Source organism: Seriola dumerili, unplaced genomic scaffold (assembly GCF_002260705.1).
Source record: "Seriola dumerili isolate Sdu_G_001 unplaced genomic scaffold, Sdu_1.0 BDQW01001092.1, whole genome shotgun sequence".
Classification (NCBI taxonomy): Eukaryota; Metazoa; Chordata; class Actinopteri; order Carangiformes; family Carangidae; genus Seriola; species Seriola dumerili.
In genome coordinates this window covers 428274-445851 of record NW_019175347.1, presented here as the reverse complement: position 1 = coordinate 445851, position 17578 = coordinate 428274, and the positions used below count along the sequence as shown (strand labels likewise).

Here is a 17578-nt window from a genome sequence, read left to right as displayed (position 1 = left end):
TCATTTTTTATTTCCACCTCCTTTCACCCCTGGAAACCATTATTCGCGTCCAAATACTGCTTTATCTGCTATTTATTTGAGGCGTAACAGGGCGGTGCAACGATGTGGATCCAGGTTCGTACTATAGACGGGAAGGAGACGCGAACCGTGGAGGATCTTTCTAGATTGACCAAAATTGAGTCTTTACGGTTGAAAATACAGGACATCTTCAATGTAAGCCCACAACAGCAGCGCCTCTTCTACCGAGGGAAGCAGGTAAACCCAATTTTTGTGTCATCCCGTCATGCACCAGTCGGTTTTCGGTGCTTTGGCAGGGCTTGGTGCTGGTGGAGAGTGAGTGGTCCTCTGGTGTTGTAGCCGTTTCGGACCCATGCGAGCTTCCTGTTTTGATAGGAATTCGCCAATAGTTCTTGCGCAAGAGCCCGGGGTACGCGGTGTGCCAGCCCCTGGGGAAAACGGCGATATAACACGGATGTATGGTCTTATAATGGATCCGTTTCACATTGTTTGGGTTGATGCTGAGGAGAGCTGCGTGCAACAAATGTCTCACCGCCGTAGACATGTTTGTTTACATTGCTGCGAGAGAGAAAAGAGAACATCGCCCTCTGCTTCCACATGTATACTAAAGTAGTGCAGTGCAAACAAAACAACCCGCATCACTCACCGATGTTAACTGAATTAACGGCAGACTGATTCACACATGCAGCAGCCAGTGTCCTTGAATATCTGTTTTGTGTTTGTAACATGTGGCACAAGTAGCTCTGAACTGTACTGATTCCATTAGGGACCCATCAGGCTCGTGCGTGTGGTGTGTTATGATGATGATATTAATGATAATTTGTGGGAGGAGGGGACTCGTGGCTCCACGTGCCCTGACATCTAAAAGCAAGTGTAGTTGAGTTCACACTTTGGTGTCACTACAGTATGCACTCTGTGCAGTGATGAGAGACAGGACTGTCTGCCGTAAAAGATGCCCACCTGTCTTCACATGGCCAGACAATTCAGTAGTGCACATGTATCTGATTTTTGTATTTAATCCAGGACTGTTTCCAGACACTAAGCCTTACTTCAGCACCATATGATTTTGGTTTGCAAGGCTGTAGTTCATTATTTTTCAATCCTGTCAAAGAGATATTAACATCAGTAATACTATAATCAACTTGATGTATCCAGCAAACATCTTATTATCTTTCTATTTCAATTCACTTTTAACTCTTATCAAAAATGAGGTACATAGCACACATTTAGATATCCTCTCTGATTCTATGCTACCAACAATTGTTTGTTGTTTGGATTTGGGTCAATAATGCAGCCTGCACTTTATGCCTAAGCTCCTATAAGCACTTATCTACCCACATAATTGTATCATAACAAATTCCTCATATTAAGATATTGATGTTTTGCACTTGTTGTGTCTGAATGATGATGTAAGAGTTTCTATCACAGCGTGCAAATGTTCATAAACAAATACCGGTATAATGTTTTTGAAAATGTGATCAACATAAGGTTTTGAATACTAAGTCAATACTGTAATATTGATATCATGGTAATACTTTGATAAAAATCACTGTACTAATTTCATCCATATTGCACATCCCACCTTTTTATGATATGGAACAGGCAACATACACTGGATCATATTGCCTTCATAAATAATGTATCAGTCAGGATGTACATGGCTTTCAGTCAGAAAATCCCGTTATTGCTGGACACTGGAACTCTCACAATTTTAACATTAACATCATTCTATATCCTATAAAATTTATCAGAACTTGTAATATATATGACCAGCAGCACTCAAGGAAAGATACTTTTGGGCCAGCACTATAATGTCACCTTATCTTTGGCAAACTAGTGCAAAAACTACAATAATTGTTCAAAAATGAGACTAAAACAATACATCTTGAGTCTTAAGGCTAATACGAGGCTAGAATATTTAGTCAGTGTCCTGGGGGGATGGCAATTCCACACACTGTTAAATCATGTAGTGTTGTAAATGTGATGATTCATATCTTATTGTGAACAGATGTTGGTGGACCTTCTCTCTAATATACAGAAACTGAGAAAAGTTTAATGTCATGAAATACCAGCAGGTGTGAGAACTGTAAGCTGCTGCCTGAGATGGACACGTGTTTGTGTGTGTCATGGCGGATGGTCGCATGCAGCGTGCAGCCTTACCGCCTGTGGTTTACTTTTTTAAACACACACGGGCATATTTTATGGTCTACCACACACACACAAAAACTCCCATTGTAACGGCAACTTTTAAAGTAGTAGATGCAGTCAATATTTGGAAAATGTATATCCTGAGCCCTAAGGTGTAGAGCTGTAATAATCAAATTTTGTCTGGACAGAGCAGTCTGTTTCCACTGTTTTATGTTCAGTTTGTTCAAATATATTAACATACTGTATATAAAAGAATCACAATATAAAACGTAGAAAGACTGACCCACAGTGTATTAAAATGTATGATGCTACCAGATGTTCTTCTGTCAGTAATAAGCAGAAGATGCTTACTGCCGACAGGACACTGGCGCCATGATTTATTTAGTATTTTAGCATCAACATTACAAAGCTGATATTAACACAGTATGACTCAGCCAGGCAAATAAGCCCTCGGGAATGCAAACGGCATACATGATGTGTTGATCTCACATTGTTTACATTTTGTCATACTCTTCCTTCATTCATGTGAGTCAGGCCGTGTTATAGGCCACAAAATTCCTTTAGAACTGTTCTTATGCATTTTCAAGTTGTCTAACCTACTTCCTGTTGTGTAATTTAATGATCATTAAGCCTAGCAGATATTAGATTCTGAGTCACGCAGGCTATGACGGGTACATTTTCTTCTCTGTTTGTGTGTGATGTATATACTGCAGGACTCAGGAAAAGAGAGGATGAAAATAAGAACTGTTTAGAGTGGTGCACATGTTTTTGTTGTAGTTGGCAAACCTAATAATGGCACAGCATTGTGATGAAAGGAGATGGGAGATATTGGGTAGCACAGTTGGTGCACCTATTGCACCAATGCTCCATTTTACTAATAAGTTAATTTCAATGCTCTGAGCACTTTTTTCCTAAAATCAGCCAACTTGTGTAACTTGTGTGATAAAACACCATAGTCACAAAGCACAAAGCAAGACTCCCCCTTTTGCTTTATTAACAATTAATCAGCTGTTATGCTGGAGTTCTCCTGGACTGTCGGAGCTGTGGTTGCAAAGGCTAGGCCCATGTAGTAAATCCTGTGTTTCCTTCATTTCACCGGAAAATAAGTGGGGAGGGTTGATTAGGGGATTTCCATGTGTTTAGTAATGCAAGGAATGAGCCAGTGACATGCACCGTACACTAGCTAGTGCCCTTACATGCACGCAGTGGTGCCTGCGCTCTGTTAGGACTTAGACTTGTAGCAGAATAACTCAGTCTAATTCCTTTTCAAAATGGCGTCTTGTTTTTCCCTCCAGCTCACTGCGCACGCTGCCTCACCAGTTCAAAGTCATGCTTGCCCTTGAGTCGGAAGGGTCTCAAGCCAGCAAGCAGCCACACAACTTTGCCTCAGTGTTTTGTTTTGTTTTGTTTTTTTTTATGGGTTTTTTCATTTTGCCTGTGCACTCCTCGTTGTCTCTCTGTTTCACTTTGAACAACGTCTCATGTCACTCACATTCACGAGCAGGCTCACACACACACACCTTCCACTGTCCGTGCGGCCTTTCTGCTCAACGCCTACACTCACTTGTACTGTAGGCTTCTCATTTACTAATTTTATAAGAGGTTTGGCCTGTTCATTAAGTGGTTTAAAGCTCAGCTTGTAATGTCTGTGTGCTTCAAATATAACGCTGTAGTTCATTTGTTTTTTTTTTCGTTCTACGGAGACAGCAACATGTTTCAAAAATAGTTGGGCTGTTTCCTCCTAGCAATTAGCTGTTGCCTATTGTTGGGCCGTAGGAAAGCTTTACTGGCCTGCCCCCTTTCGCACAGATAGTTGCTGTGACCTAGATATCTTTACAATTTGATTATACATGCATTGATGTTGTGGCTGCTCGACTGATGGGTTTTCTTTGTGTATTGCTAAGCTGCAGAATTTCATAGACAGTTTCGGGGGAAGCGGAGTTGGCTGCAGCCATGCATGTACACAGTCACACCCTTCTTCGACAGATAGGCTGGACAAAGAGCAAAGACAAAGAGAGGCACTAAACCTAGTCTACAACTGCAGGCTTTCTAACACTCCCGCATGTTTTCATAGTTCTGCCACTTCTTCTCTTAGCTGTAGCTTTGCTTAGTGGTCAAATGTCCCATCTCTTAACTGTCAGCTCTAACACCTGCATTGTAGCAGTAGGGTTTCCCCTACTATTTTTTTTTTTTTTTTTAGTTCAGATTACCAGAGGAGTTCCTGGGCTATTATACCTGCAAATTGTCTCATGTTTCTTGGGTTTGGGTGTTTTGAGTCAATAATTGCACATGTTCACATTTAAAAATGAAAAGCACAATCTTTGATTTACATGTAAACAAAAGGATCAACTCATAACCAAGTTAAAAAAAGCAGGATTGCAACCTCGTGTCTCTTTCAAATGTATTGTAAGACTGCACAATAATTAAATCTACGTTATCAATGCTTTCTAAAAAATTAGAGGAACAGAGGAGTGCAACTATTTTCAGTTATGATCAAATCAAAACAAGCAAACAAAAAAGTGAATTACCCAACCCAATCATGTTTATAAATTTAGCTCAGATTTGTGGGCCTTTAAATCATTTAGTAATTGAGTCTTGTTATGGTCGCATTTACATTAATAATGCAAAACCATGCTTACAGTAAATGGCATTCATATTCATAATTTTGTCATACCTGCTCCCTGTGGAAGTTATTACACAGTGCATACATGCATAAAGGCAGGCGCAAAAGCTGCATTGAACTGAGCAAAAAAAAAAACCAAACAAACAAAACAACCTTTGTCGCCTTTCAGGTTATTTATGTTCATTAGCAGTGGAAATTTTTGGAAAAAGATTGAATGACTGTGGGCAGAACGTGGGGATAAAAGACCAAAGATGGAGGCTCAGTAGATGGCAGGCACGCAGACACATCCCATGTCATTGTTTTTGGAAATATGACCTATTTTGCTCAGCTCTTTGCTATGACTGGCTGTGGGCGGAGAAAAGGGCGAGGAAGAAATCGTGTAGGAGTAAGGGGTTTGGGTGGCCTGTCTAAGCAGAAGAGGCAAATTTCTTCTCTGCTTGGAAATCTCCTCTCTACCAGCCATACAGATCCGGCTTGTGTTTCACACCTTGAAAAGCTCTTTTTAGGACTAGGCGCTGATATTAAATTGGCCACCATGACTTCATGCTTTATTACTTCAGGTCCACTCAATGGCTTATATTCTCATGTATTCTATCATTGTTATGCAGGTATAGATACTAAGTAGGTATTGCTGAGGTACTTTAATTTCAAAATGATTTCTGCATTAAGTGCTTTAAAAGCTTCTAAATAAGTTACTGTGTCACAGCATGTTGGCACAATAATAAAATGTAATGCATCAGCCAAATATATCTCCACCCCCTGTTTATGCTTCATAATGGCTTTTATTGGTCATAGATTTGAAACAATAGAAGCAGATTTGTTCTTTGATGATATAATCTGATACAGAAAAGGCAGTACATTTTTAAAATCTGACAAGATCGGTCTCAGTCTAGATGTTCAGCATGTTTTTACAGCAGCCACAGGTCTTCCTCTTGTCTTTGTTTGATGTTCTCTCTGACATTTTACTTTGGTGCCTGTTACAATGAGAAATTAGTCTTTAAAAGACCACCTTTCGAAATGCAGCAGAGAAATTAACCTTGTGGAGAGGTGTTAATTTTACGCTATTCCTCTCAACAATGCGAAACACACACACACACACACACACACACACACACACACACACACACACACACACACTGTTGCCATGCCAAGGATTTTTGACTCTGATTTGTTCAAGCCTTTTGAGAAATCTTAAAGTTAAGTGTCTTCGGTTTGTCTAAAGCTTTGTTATGATGTGTGCTCGAGACTGAAGTCTCCCTCTGGAACACTGAATGACATTTCACTGAGTCACATAATGAAGATACCAGAAGCAATGTGTTTCTTTTTTTTTTTTTTTTTATTCTATGCTGCATTATTTATGATGAAGGAGAAAATGTCATGTGTTTGATGATGTTATTCGTGCTACACACTAGAGATAGTCAATATGCCGATATTTCTGTCAAAGAGCTCTTGACCTACATTAATATATGAAGCATTGCTTGTTTAGATGGTGGTGCTTTGTTTTGAGGATCAGCTAGATTCGACTGAAGTCAGGGCTGTAACACCTCGCAGCCAGACGCTGATCACACTGATGGTAATGAAGTCACTGTGGAAAGCGGGTACAATCAGCATAGATATCATTTATGAGGTTTGGCTCGGCGAAAGGAATTCTGCTGTATGTTGTTCCGATGCTTGAGTCTAACCTGCAGCTGCCTGCTGCAGGTCCTACCAGCTATATTATTGTCTGTTTAGGATGCTTCTTTTCTTAATGCAGTATCAAGTGGCAAAAGACAAAGAGTGGAGGATAGACAATTACTGAGACTAAATCAAAGATTGAGCTTGGGCATGGAGATAGACAAAGAAATGCTGAGATAGACTATCACAGACAGACAGACAGACAGACAGACAGACAGACAGACAGACAGACAGACAGACAGACAGACAGACAGACAGGTGAGTATAGCAACCACTGTATGGCTGTGTTTGCACCACTGCTCCTCTGATCTAAATTTCATGAGACTATTAAAAACAGGGAGGGATGGGGAAATTGCGCTTGCTCCCTCTACTGCTCTCCTGCTACGCCTCCAACCGCTCTCCTCCTCGCTGTCAAATAACGAAGAAGAGAAGGGGAGCGTGAGCAAGAGCGAGAGTGGCGGCCATGCTCGTCTCTCCAGCACAATGGGCTTGTGGGGTTGAGGGCTGAAATGAATAGCTGATGTCTGTAATGAGTTGGCGTGTCCGCCATAAGCTCCGTTCCTAAGGCAGTAGCTGTACTGTATACTTAACAGAAGATTGGTTGCGGTAAAAGAGTAGAAATGGGTTTGTAATGGGCCCTCATCGTTTTTGTTTTTTTGGTTTTTTTCAGGAGCTTGTTTTTTTTTTTTTTTTTGGTTTTTGTTGAGAGAAGCGTTTTCTGATGCCCATACCCTGCACAGCCTGAAAGGATCACAGTGATGATGATGGTGGTGGTGTCGACAGAGATTGTATACATGATTCAGGTTTATGGAGGTGGTGGGGGTGGGGGTTGTCTTTTGGTTGTCATAGCAACCCAGTCATTTCTTTGCCCCAGCTACATCTCCTATCACTTTAATTCATGCATTCATTTCTTTTATTTATTTTTTCTTGGAGAAACTGGTGTGGGATATATACGAGTGGAGCTGCAGTCCAGCATTCATTTCTATTGTACTGGATATGTAAACGAATTAGTACGTGGATAATCATTAGTGCCAAGAGCATACCAGTCCTGTGATGTTTTTCTACACTCAAAATAGCCAAAGCTGTTTGAACAGTTCACCTCCTATAGTCAAATGTATTTAATCAGTAGCTGAACATTGGCTCATTTGAGAGCAGACAACAGATGTTGCTGTGGACTCCTCAGCAACATCCTTAAAAACCTCTAGTGGATTTAAAGGCATGTAGATTTATTGAAGTGCTGCGTGTGTATTTTAATGTCCTCTTTTGAGTGCACGAAAACACACAGTTGTTTTCTCTCACTGTGCTCAATGTTGTCTCTGTCTAATGTGTTCTTTGTTTGTCCTTGACAAGCAGCCTCGTGTATTTGTGCGAGGGCACTCCGTGGCGCAGTGGTGTTCATTTCATAACTCATGGATGTTTGTTAGGAAAAGGAATTTAGCGAGAAAAAAAATTAAGGAGGATATCAGTCTGGACATATGTGTAATTGTTCAAATACACTATCTTTGGACCTGGTAAAATAAGATGCAGTCATTGCTGCAACGACGACTTGACAGAACATTTCATAATCGGTTGTTAAAGTGAAGTTATCAAAAGATTTCTGAGCAAAATTTAATTGATTAGATTTTTTAAATATTTTTGCAAATTGAAGACCTGTGGGATTAATTGTTATTAGTAAATAAGCAATTTGACAACATTTAGGCTCATATCATTATTTTTGACATCTTGTGGACTAGACGATTGATTAACAAATAATCAGTGGATTAATGAATAATGATACTACACAGTATGGCTTTTTGCATCTGTACATGTCTGTTCATACATTTCAGTGGCTTTTTGATTTTTTGATTTGAATTTTTTTTTTTTTTTTTAGATGGAAGATGGCCAGACACTGTTTGACTATAACGTGGGTCTCAACGACATCGTCCAGCTGCTGATTCGCTCTCAGACTGACCCTCCAGATAGCCCCGCCCCCAAGGACTCCTCGGGTGTTGCCTGTAGTTCAGCTCCCCCCCTTGACTCCAGGTCTGAAAGCCACAACTCCCCAGCTCCTGTCTCCCCCGCTGCTATGGAAACCAACACCAATATAGACAATGACAGCAGCAGCATCACTACCAGCACCGTTAACGAAACCAAGCCGGACACCAGCGCTACCAGTAACTCAACCAGTACCAAAAATGGGTTCAAGTCCCCCAGTCCAGTACGGGACACCCAGCCCCCAACATCCAGCAGAAACACACTAGCCGACCCAGGAATTGGTGTGTACAAGGTGAGGATGAGAGTGTAACTACTATTTGCAAGATTTTGCATGAAACTGGCTGGTCTGGGTCTCAGCTAAATTACAGAGAATTTAATGACATACAAGCCAAGTCACTGGCAGAGATTCTTGGGCAGGGCACTCCTATTTGTTTGGATGTTAAATGAAATTACAAACCAAATGTGTCTCATGCTTCACTGCTGTTGAAAACTCCAAACCACCTTGTAAATATGAATTCAATGGAATGTCAGCATTTAATGTTGAAAAAAAGGAGGGCTCAGTAGCATCATTTAGCTCACATGAAACAAGGAGTGTGCACGATTTTTCACACTAGATTATACCTTAATATTTCTCTCTAGGCATGTCTAGTATTAGATGCTATACAGCTGTTGTCATTACACTGCCAATAGAGTGAGTGCAAACATGAATATGATATTGGTTTCTGTGCGTGTGATTTTTTTCTTTTCTTTTTTTTTTCTACTCAGCAGCAGTCCTCCATTCCTCTCCCATTGTGTTGTTCTGTAGCACTTCAGACTGCGTAGATATTGTCTTCCAGCCAAAATAACTGAAGCCTATTTGTATTTATGTGTGTCCTTGTGTGAAAGTGCATGTGTTGGGGCCAAATGCACCCTTCCCGTTCTCACTGTTTAAGTTCTCTGTCTATAGATCTGGTTCTCTGAATCCCTTTAATTTATAAGGACTAATGACACGCACACACAAGCATGCGGCTCATCTTGCCAGGAAGGCACATGCCAAACCACACATAAGGAATAGGTCTTTAAAACCCTGTCACTAACCAAGTTACAGATTTATAAATAGACTACAGTCAAAGCTAATAAATGTGCGACTCTACCCTGCTCTACTGTGTTCTACTGAGCTTTGCAGGCTGGCTGACCCACATGTCTGAGAATTATATGTGTAGGACTGGGCTCCTTTTGTTGCCAAAAGTCCAGTCCAGCATGCAGGAAGATCAATACTGTAACTAAGTAGATGAGTTGGAAATTGTGCAACTTTGCTGGATATCAAGGTCACATGCCTCTACAGGCGTTAAGCATTCACCACAGACTACAGTATTCACAACCCGACACAACCAGTGCCATGGATGGAATTCATTTCGAGACTGCATCTCAAACCCACGCATTTGAAGATTAACATCATGAAAACTCATTTAATGTTAAAAACATGTCATGCGGAGAATTAATTAATAAACTCTTTTTAATGTTACCCATTTGCTACAAATTGCCCATAACTGATATTACTCACATTAGTATTTTAATGAGTTTCTCTTTTAACTTGCTTCAGATAAGAGATCCACTTGTTGTCAATAATGCTACAGTTTGAAAAAAGACACAACAGGTTAGAGAGTACACCACGCTTTAACCACCTTTACCGTGCAAAAATAACACAACTTAAAACAGAGGCAACACAATGCTTGGGAGGCATCTTCTGAAAACTGATTTATACACCTAACAGCTATAAGAACTGTCTGCCGAGGGGAGGAAAATATCTAAAGAATCCAGTAGTCTATGGAATACTTTGATTTAAAGTATGTGATGTGTAGCAAATGGGCTAAAACATACCAAGACGCCAGTGTGTTTCTGTAATCAACAGACAGATGGGATCAGAAGAGACCAGGTGTTATTTCTGTCTTTGTGTCTCCTCAGATTAACGAGCTGGTGGACTGCAGAGACGTCAGCATCGGAGCCTGGTTTGAGGCCTGCATTGAAAATGTGACACTTGCTCCCAAAGGACAGATAACGCCCACCAAGGGCAAGGTGGGCCGGCCCCCAAAAAGGACTAATGGAAAGCTGGAGGCCGAGCAGGGACAGGCCCACAGCCAGGGCCAAACCATAGACAGTAACAGGAATAATGTTGTGTTAAACTCGGAGAGTAATGGAGCCTCCACCTCTCAGACAGACTCTACAGCAGCTACAGAGAGCAAGGAGAGAGAAGAGGACGTAATTTACCACATTAAATATGACGAGTAAGTGATGGCTTAATATACTGGTGAATGTTGTTGCTGCAGCTGAACTGACTTTGGTTGCGAAGGCAACAAACGAATTATAATGGGTTATAATAAAGGTGAAAAACGGAGATCTGACTTACGGAACGCCATTTGCACAAATAATTTCTCGGAGATTTTGTGTTTAGATGACATTAAAATGCGTGATAACGGGTAGAGGTTGGCCGTGTCAAGAATCATTTTGCCTTTTCTGGTTGTGGCCAACGGAGGACCTTGAATCAAGGCAGTCATACATATTCTTGAGGAGGGTTGCATCAGTGATGTCAAACAACATAATAAATAACTGATGTGGGTGTTTCTGCACTTTTAAACTTCGTACACCGCAAAGGAAATGAGGCTGTGGTTTAGAAGAATCCAATTTAAAGTTTCAGTGGGGGACGGTGAAGATTCAGAAGTAGAACCTAACAAACAGACACAGAATTTGGAAATGATTGATATTGAAATTATAATTGTAATTGAATGGGACAATCATAGCTCACCAAGGGCAAGGGTTATGAGCTCCACGAACTATTGGGAACTCCAACAAACAAAAATCTCTATGCCTTAGACTTCCTTTTCAACATCGCTATTAGACAAGAATGGAACAACCCATTGGCTGAGATGGAGATTTGCATGATAACTTGCCAAAAGGAAACATCTTAAGGCGCGGAGCATCAACCTGTTAACACCCATTTTAATGTCATCTTCATCAAAATCTCTAAGACGTTATTTGCACAAATGGTGTTCTGTGCATTTCAGCAGACGTCTGCATGGTGTCGTCAGTGTGGCAGCTTTTTTGGTCTGATGAAGCAAAGTCACCCTAGATGGTAAATTGCTGTTTAGGATTGGCATTCACGGAGCTGCACCTCAAATAGGATAGTGCGAATGTGTGCCTTCTTCACTGCATACGCTGTGCTATGGCGTAACAGAAAATAGGGCTTCACTCTTGCTAGTTATGCCAGTGTTAAAAATGTATTTGCTCATGCTGCTGTCGTATGGCGTACTAGATAAAAATGTCCACCAAACATAAATGCATGGTGTGTGTGTGTGTGTGTGTGTGTGTGTGCATGCGTGGTGTGTGTGTGTACAGCACCAGTGGCTGCAAGCATCAGTAACAGTGGTTCGGCGCATTGGGAATTGCAGCCTCTGCTTTCTCCTGGCAGTCCAGGGTATGTAGAGAGGGGGGTTTGTGTAGTTGATGCTACAATTTGGACTCTATCTCTTGCGCTCCCCTTTTCCAGCAAATTAATTCAGAAGCTGACGTTTCCATGGTAACTCATGAGTTCTCAGGAGCATTACTTCTTTGCTTGCCTCCTTCAGCTTTGTCTGTAATTGCTGTGAACATGCCACTGGTGAGACATAGCCTCCTCTCTGCGTCTATCGTGGGGTGTGCATGTGCGCGTGAGTGTGTTTCAGTCATGGGATGTTGTGCCAGAGAAACTGTATCAAGGGCTGTTGAGCAGTAAATGTGTGTTTTCTCTTATGCAGACGTCATTCCCATTTGACATTACTCAATCTTCCAAATTCCCGGTATTCCACTTTTATTTGTTGATTCTTCATTTGCAACAGGACAGAAGTGTTCCTGCAGGGACACTCCAATAATACACACCATTTGTGGCACCCTTCTTATTCAAATTTAGTGGTTTTAATTATTTATCTTTTTGTTTGTTTATTCAGATTAATGTTTTCTCTTCATGTTCCTCATTTGCTTTATTTGACAGTCTAGAGGGAGATGAGAATGACAACAAAGGTCCCACGCTAGTTTTATACCCAGGACATCACAGCAATATGTGACTTGCGTCTTCAGCAACTGAGCCACGAAAACAACCCCAGCTTTTGTGCCGCAGAGAAGTCACAGCTACAGCTTGTCTAATGTACTCCTCTGCCTTCCACTAAATGCATAGTATCCCTCTCTGTCCTGAGCGCCATTCCAGGCTTCTTCCATCATTTTGTTTGCCAGAGAAAAGTGGAGGGTGGGTAAGATTGCTTTGCCTTCCCACGCGCACACACACACACACACACACACACACGCGCGCACACACACTGCCCCCCTCCCCGTAAACACCGCCATGTTTCTGCATGAAGCCATTCTGGACAGCATTTCTGCAGAATGTAATGAGCCACAAAATCAAAGGGAGCGATATGTTGGGAGAATCTCCTCTGTACTGCTCCCAGGAACTGAGGTGGCACATGTGTGTGTGTGTGTGTGTGTGTGAGAGAGAGAGAGATGTCTGTGCATTGCTCCATAACAAGACTCTCAGATATGGTTTCATGGTTAAATCTTGGCTGAGCTCAGCATATGTTTAAGATTCTCTGTGGAGAGGATAACAAATATAGACATAAAATGGGCAAACATAATTTATGTTCATGTCGTTTCAAGTAGACCCATATAAGTGTTATATGCAAATAGAAAATGACATCCTCTTTTTAATGGTGCCTTACAAAGTTGTCATTTTAGAACAACTTAAAAAAAAAAAAAAATTGACCAAACTGGTTGAAAAATAAAACACATACAAACTGATTTTAAAAAAACGGATTTTCTGTCAATAATCTGTCCTAAATTAAATCATTTCTTATGCAAAGGCACAATTCCCTTCCGTAGGATGTGCAGGAATGAGGGTTAGACTGAACTGATGTCTGATCTTTTTTTCGTTTTTTTTCCGCTGATTTAAGCCTAAAAAAAAAAAAAACCCCATAACATTTGTCCCTATCACTCAACCCTAGTGCAACCAGAAGACAACATGATTAGTCCCAGACATGTTTTCAGAATCCACATGTTGACAGGGTTATTTTGAACATTTCACACACACACACACACACACACACACACACACACCCCCAGCTCTGAGATCATGGCCTAGTGACAGACATTTTTTACATGGCAGGGTGCACAGGTGTAAATATGAAAATGAATAATGCCTGGATTCAATTAGGCTGCTTCACTCTCAGGGTCCTGCTATTGCGCGTGCTGGCTCGCTGTCACACTGTCATGACTTACCAGTAAGAACAACAGTGGCTTCATTATATTCAAGTGCTTCAGTAACACCTGTGCTTTTTAGACAATCTAAAAATCTCTGCTCTGAAAAAAGCCTATTCAGAGAAATCCAGATTATTATTATTATTATTATTATTATTATTATACTTTTTTTTAAAATCATGCTTAATATGTAGCTATTTCAAGTTATTTTATTTTACATGGATTACAGAGGAATGGGGATTGGAGTGAATTGGAGAGACACATTATAACTCTGCTTTAAAATCAGCATATTGGCCCTTTAATACCTGAAGTTGTCTTCTAAGGTCTGTCAGTGACTGAACTTTATGATTTGTCATTTTAAGATTAAAGTAATTTAGATACATATTTTTTAAAAAGTTAAAGCTTCTCATTTTGGCCTCAATTACGCACAAAGCCGAGGTTAAGAGAGACCGCAGCCACTTTCCTTCGCTACTGAGAAGCAATTATATTCAGATAGCTTGTTTAGTGTCAGAGTATTTCTAACTCGGCAGCTTATCAGTAAATTGAGGATTTCTCATTTTCCCCCGCTCCCTTTCTCCTTCTTTACAGGGACTTCAACTAAGCACACAAAGCGCTAATGATGGTTTCATAACAGAGGAGACTCTAAGAGCCCCTCTGTCATGTTGTCTCACTGTCACAACTGATTTAATATGTTTCTAAATTTCATTAAGGTGCACTATGCATTTACAGAGGTGTTGACATGATTTTGGTTTCTTGTTTACCTCCTCTGTGCCTGAAAGTCTTTCTCCCTTCTTCCCTCAATTCCAGGGAAAGTTGTACTTTACTTTGTAATATGAGACTTTGGGTCCAGCCACAGTGACAGTGTAGGCGGATTGTCAGGTTAACTCTGTGTGGAGAGTCGGTGCTGATGCTTCAGACCTTCAGGCTTTGCAGCTGAAGTTTGGTTTTTTGGGTGTGTGATATCTGCAGGTGGAATAACTTTGGCAGTGTTTCACTGGAAAACACTGTATATTTGTTTCCAAGGGAATTAGTATATTTATGTGTAGCAGCAGACCTGAAGAACAATTGGCAGACACATCAACCAATGTTAGCTTTTTACACATACAGGTGCTGGTGTATATGTCGGCCAATAAGTATCAAGAAATTGTAGAACAGAAATAGGAGAACCTGTTCCATTTGAGAACCGGCTCCAAATTGTCTGAACCGTTGGAGCTGTATACCTTCGAACTTATCAAATCTATTTTCGATGCCAGCATGTTTTTCTGACAAACTCATGCGTCCAAACTGCTGGAAACTTGTCACGGCGGAGAGGAGGAAACGGTGCAAAGTGTGTCATGAAGGAAGGTGACCACAGTGCCAGTTGTAACGTCTGTAAAATGGTCATTTCAAGCAATGTTGGAGACACCAGCAAAATCCTCAAAACTCTTTCTATGCAACATGGGTTTAAATTCCAGGAATGGCGTGTATTTGACATTCTACGCACGAGTGATCTCTCCCAACTGAGCAGCACTTTGTTACCTAAATGAAAATGAACGCTGTACAAATATTCTCTCATTTCATCCATTTTAGATGATGATTGACAGCGAGCTCACATGCATGCCTTTTTTCCTACTCTGGTTCTACGCTGTGTTCAGAGTCAGAGGTGATAACGTAGTTGCGTTGATGGGAAACAGAATCGTTAGGGGAAGCCATAAAGAATCGGACCGATAAGCAGAATCAATAATGACATTGGTATCAATAAAATCTCATCAATTCCCTTCTCTATGTAGAAATGCCAAACTAGGTTTGATGGCATTTTGAAACAGTATCTCCATTATATATATATTATATGTTTGTCTATCAGTGAACATGGACAAGTTTTACAAGTTTTTTATTTTTTTTTACTTAAAATGAAAACTGTTAACTGCTCAGTATGAATCTTGGTCACATTAGGAGAAAAAAACAACAAATATTAAGAGTAGTTGTGTATATTGTGAAAAAGAGTTACATAATCTTGCTTTAATATTAGATATAACATTTTATTTTAGAGTTGTCCATAAATGGTCTGAGGGACATTCAGGGCAAATGAGATTAATGGAGTGGCCACCGTACCCCACACTTTTGGAATGAACATGAAAGCAACATCCATAGAACAGCCTCCAACCATGGGCAGTTTGCATGAAGTACTGATGTCTCCTGTTGAATCACTTCCAAAATGTTTGGCAGCTATTGTCAAGGCCAAACTGATCCAACAGCAGTCAGAATGGGAGTCACTGAATCACTGAGTAACTGTTCAGTATGAGAAAAATTACCTAGACAAAACTAGCAAGAGCTTTTTAATGCACATTGCAGGGCCAGTAGCTTTGTCTGATTTGGGACAGTGGGCAGTCATGTTTCCCCATTAAGATAATTGTTGTGCTTCCATTATGTGATTCTGTTGCCTTTTAACATGTGTATGAAAGGAATGAAATCATAGTCTACTGTCGCGGTCATCGTAGGTCAGAGTGAAAACGAAATGCGATCGTCATCTTTATATAACATCAGGCCTTTTAAATTATTTCAGGCTACAGTAGTTCTACAGCATTGTAATTTTATATTCATTATTTTTCTTGGGGCATATGTATCTTGATGTTCACAAGTCTGAAGCAGTACAGACAGTCCGAGCTTGTGTGTGTGGTCTTAAACCTCGGGTACTTCTGTTCCCCTTGTGTTGCTCCGTGTTCCCCTTCTGTTCATGCTGAGTCCTATTGTGTTCCAAGGTTGATATTCCTCTACTCTGTGTGTGTGTGTGTGTGTGTGTGTGAGAGTGTGAGAGTGTGAGTGTGTGAGAGTGTGTGTGTGAGAACGCATGTGCATGTTGGTGTGTGCCTGTGTGTGTGTGTTTGTGTTGCTTGTATTCACCCCCCACCCTCCCACCCTACCCTACCCAAAACCGCAGTAATCCCTTGGGCCTAAAAAAGGAAATCCCTGCACTGTGCCCCGGCCTCTTCTTCCTGGGAGTATGGTAGTTACAACTCTTACAGTCTGCCTCAGTAGGCCCTCTCCAGTCAATTTGCAATGGCTTAAAATATGCAGCACAGTCTTTTTAGAAACAAGGCATAGCTTAAGTGCGTATTCTGATGGGATAAAATCTTAAAATGTTAGGTATTATAGTTAACATTAATCACTTTTAGCCCGAGCTCAACTGGCAGTCGTTGGTTCTGCGTCAGTGCAGACCGTCTGAGAAAATACCCAGTTTAGGCTCCGCTTTCCCACACAAAATGCAAACACATGCTGCTCGCTCATGCACACAATTCTTTACTACCCCCCTTCACCCCCCACTGTGTGAGAAGACCGGAGTGTGCAGGCTGTTGTGCAGTTAAACTTCAGTGGTAACACATTGTTCATCTGCGAGCATAATTCCAGCTATTGGCAAGCACGCAAGCTGTCAATTCATCTGTGGGTCAGGCCTGGTCCTTGCAGCTTAATCATGATTGGCAGGCAGGAAACCTGTGCAATTAACCTCACTTCATCCACTCCAAGTTTCTTTTGGAAAGGAGGATCATTTTAAATTGTATAGAATGTGCTACTGGTTTTCCTTATGGACATTCGACAGCAAAAACCCTTTTCACCATCAGGAAACATTAAAGACTTGTGTATTTCTTGGTTAGTCTTAGATCTTGTATTAAATGAACAGTTTGACATTAGGGGAAATACGCTTATTCACTTTCTTGCCAACAGTTAGATGATACGGGGGGGGGGGGTTATGTGCCGGACTGTTTCTTGGCTGGGCGCAGTAAACTTCCTGGAGTCTCAGCTAGTTACCTGGCAACCTCAGGTGACGTCAAAGACGACAAGACCAGCATTGTTGTTAGAGGGTGAATAAGAATTTTTCCCAAAATGTTGAACTTTTCCTTTAAGACC

General features: G+C 41.0%; 1 protein-coding gene across 1 annotated transcript in view; it reads left to right on the top strand.

Annotated features, from left to right (window-relative positions):
* The window catches only part of uhrf2 (ubiquitin like with PHD and ring finger domains 2), a 30882-nt gene continuing 13304 nt past the window's right edge, over nt 1-17578 (top strand). Inside the window, exons 1-3 of the mRNA XM_022767012.1 lie at nt 1-255; nt 8334-8729; nt 10382-10701. Of these exons, the coding sequence (XP_022622733.1) occupies nt 103-255; nt 8334-8729; nt 10382-10701 (869 nt within the window). The 5' untranslated portion in view covers nt 1-102. The remainder of the gene's footprint in view (nt 256-8333; nt 8730-10381; nt 10702-17578) is intronic.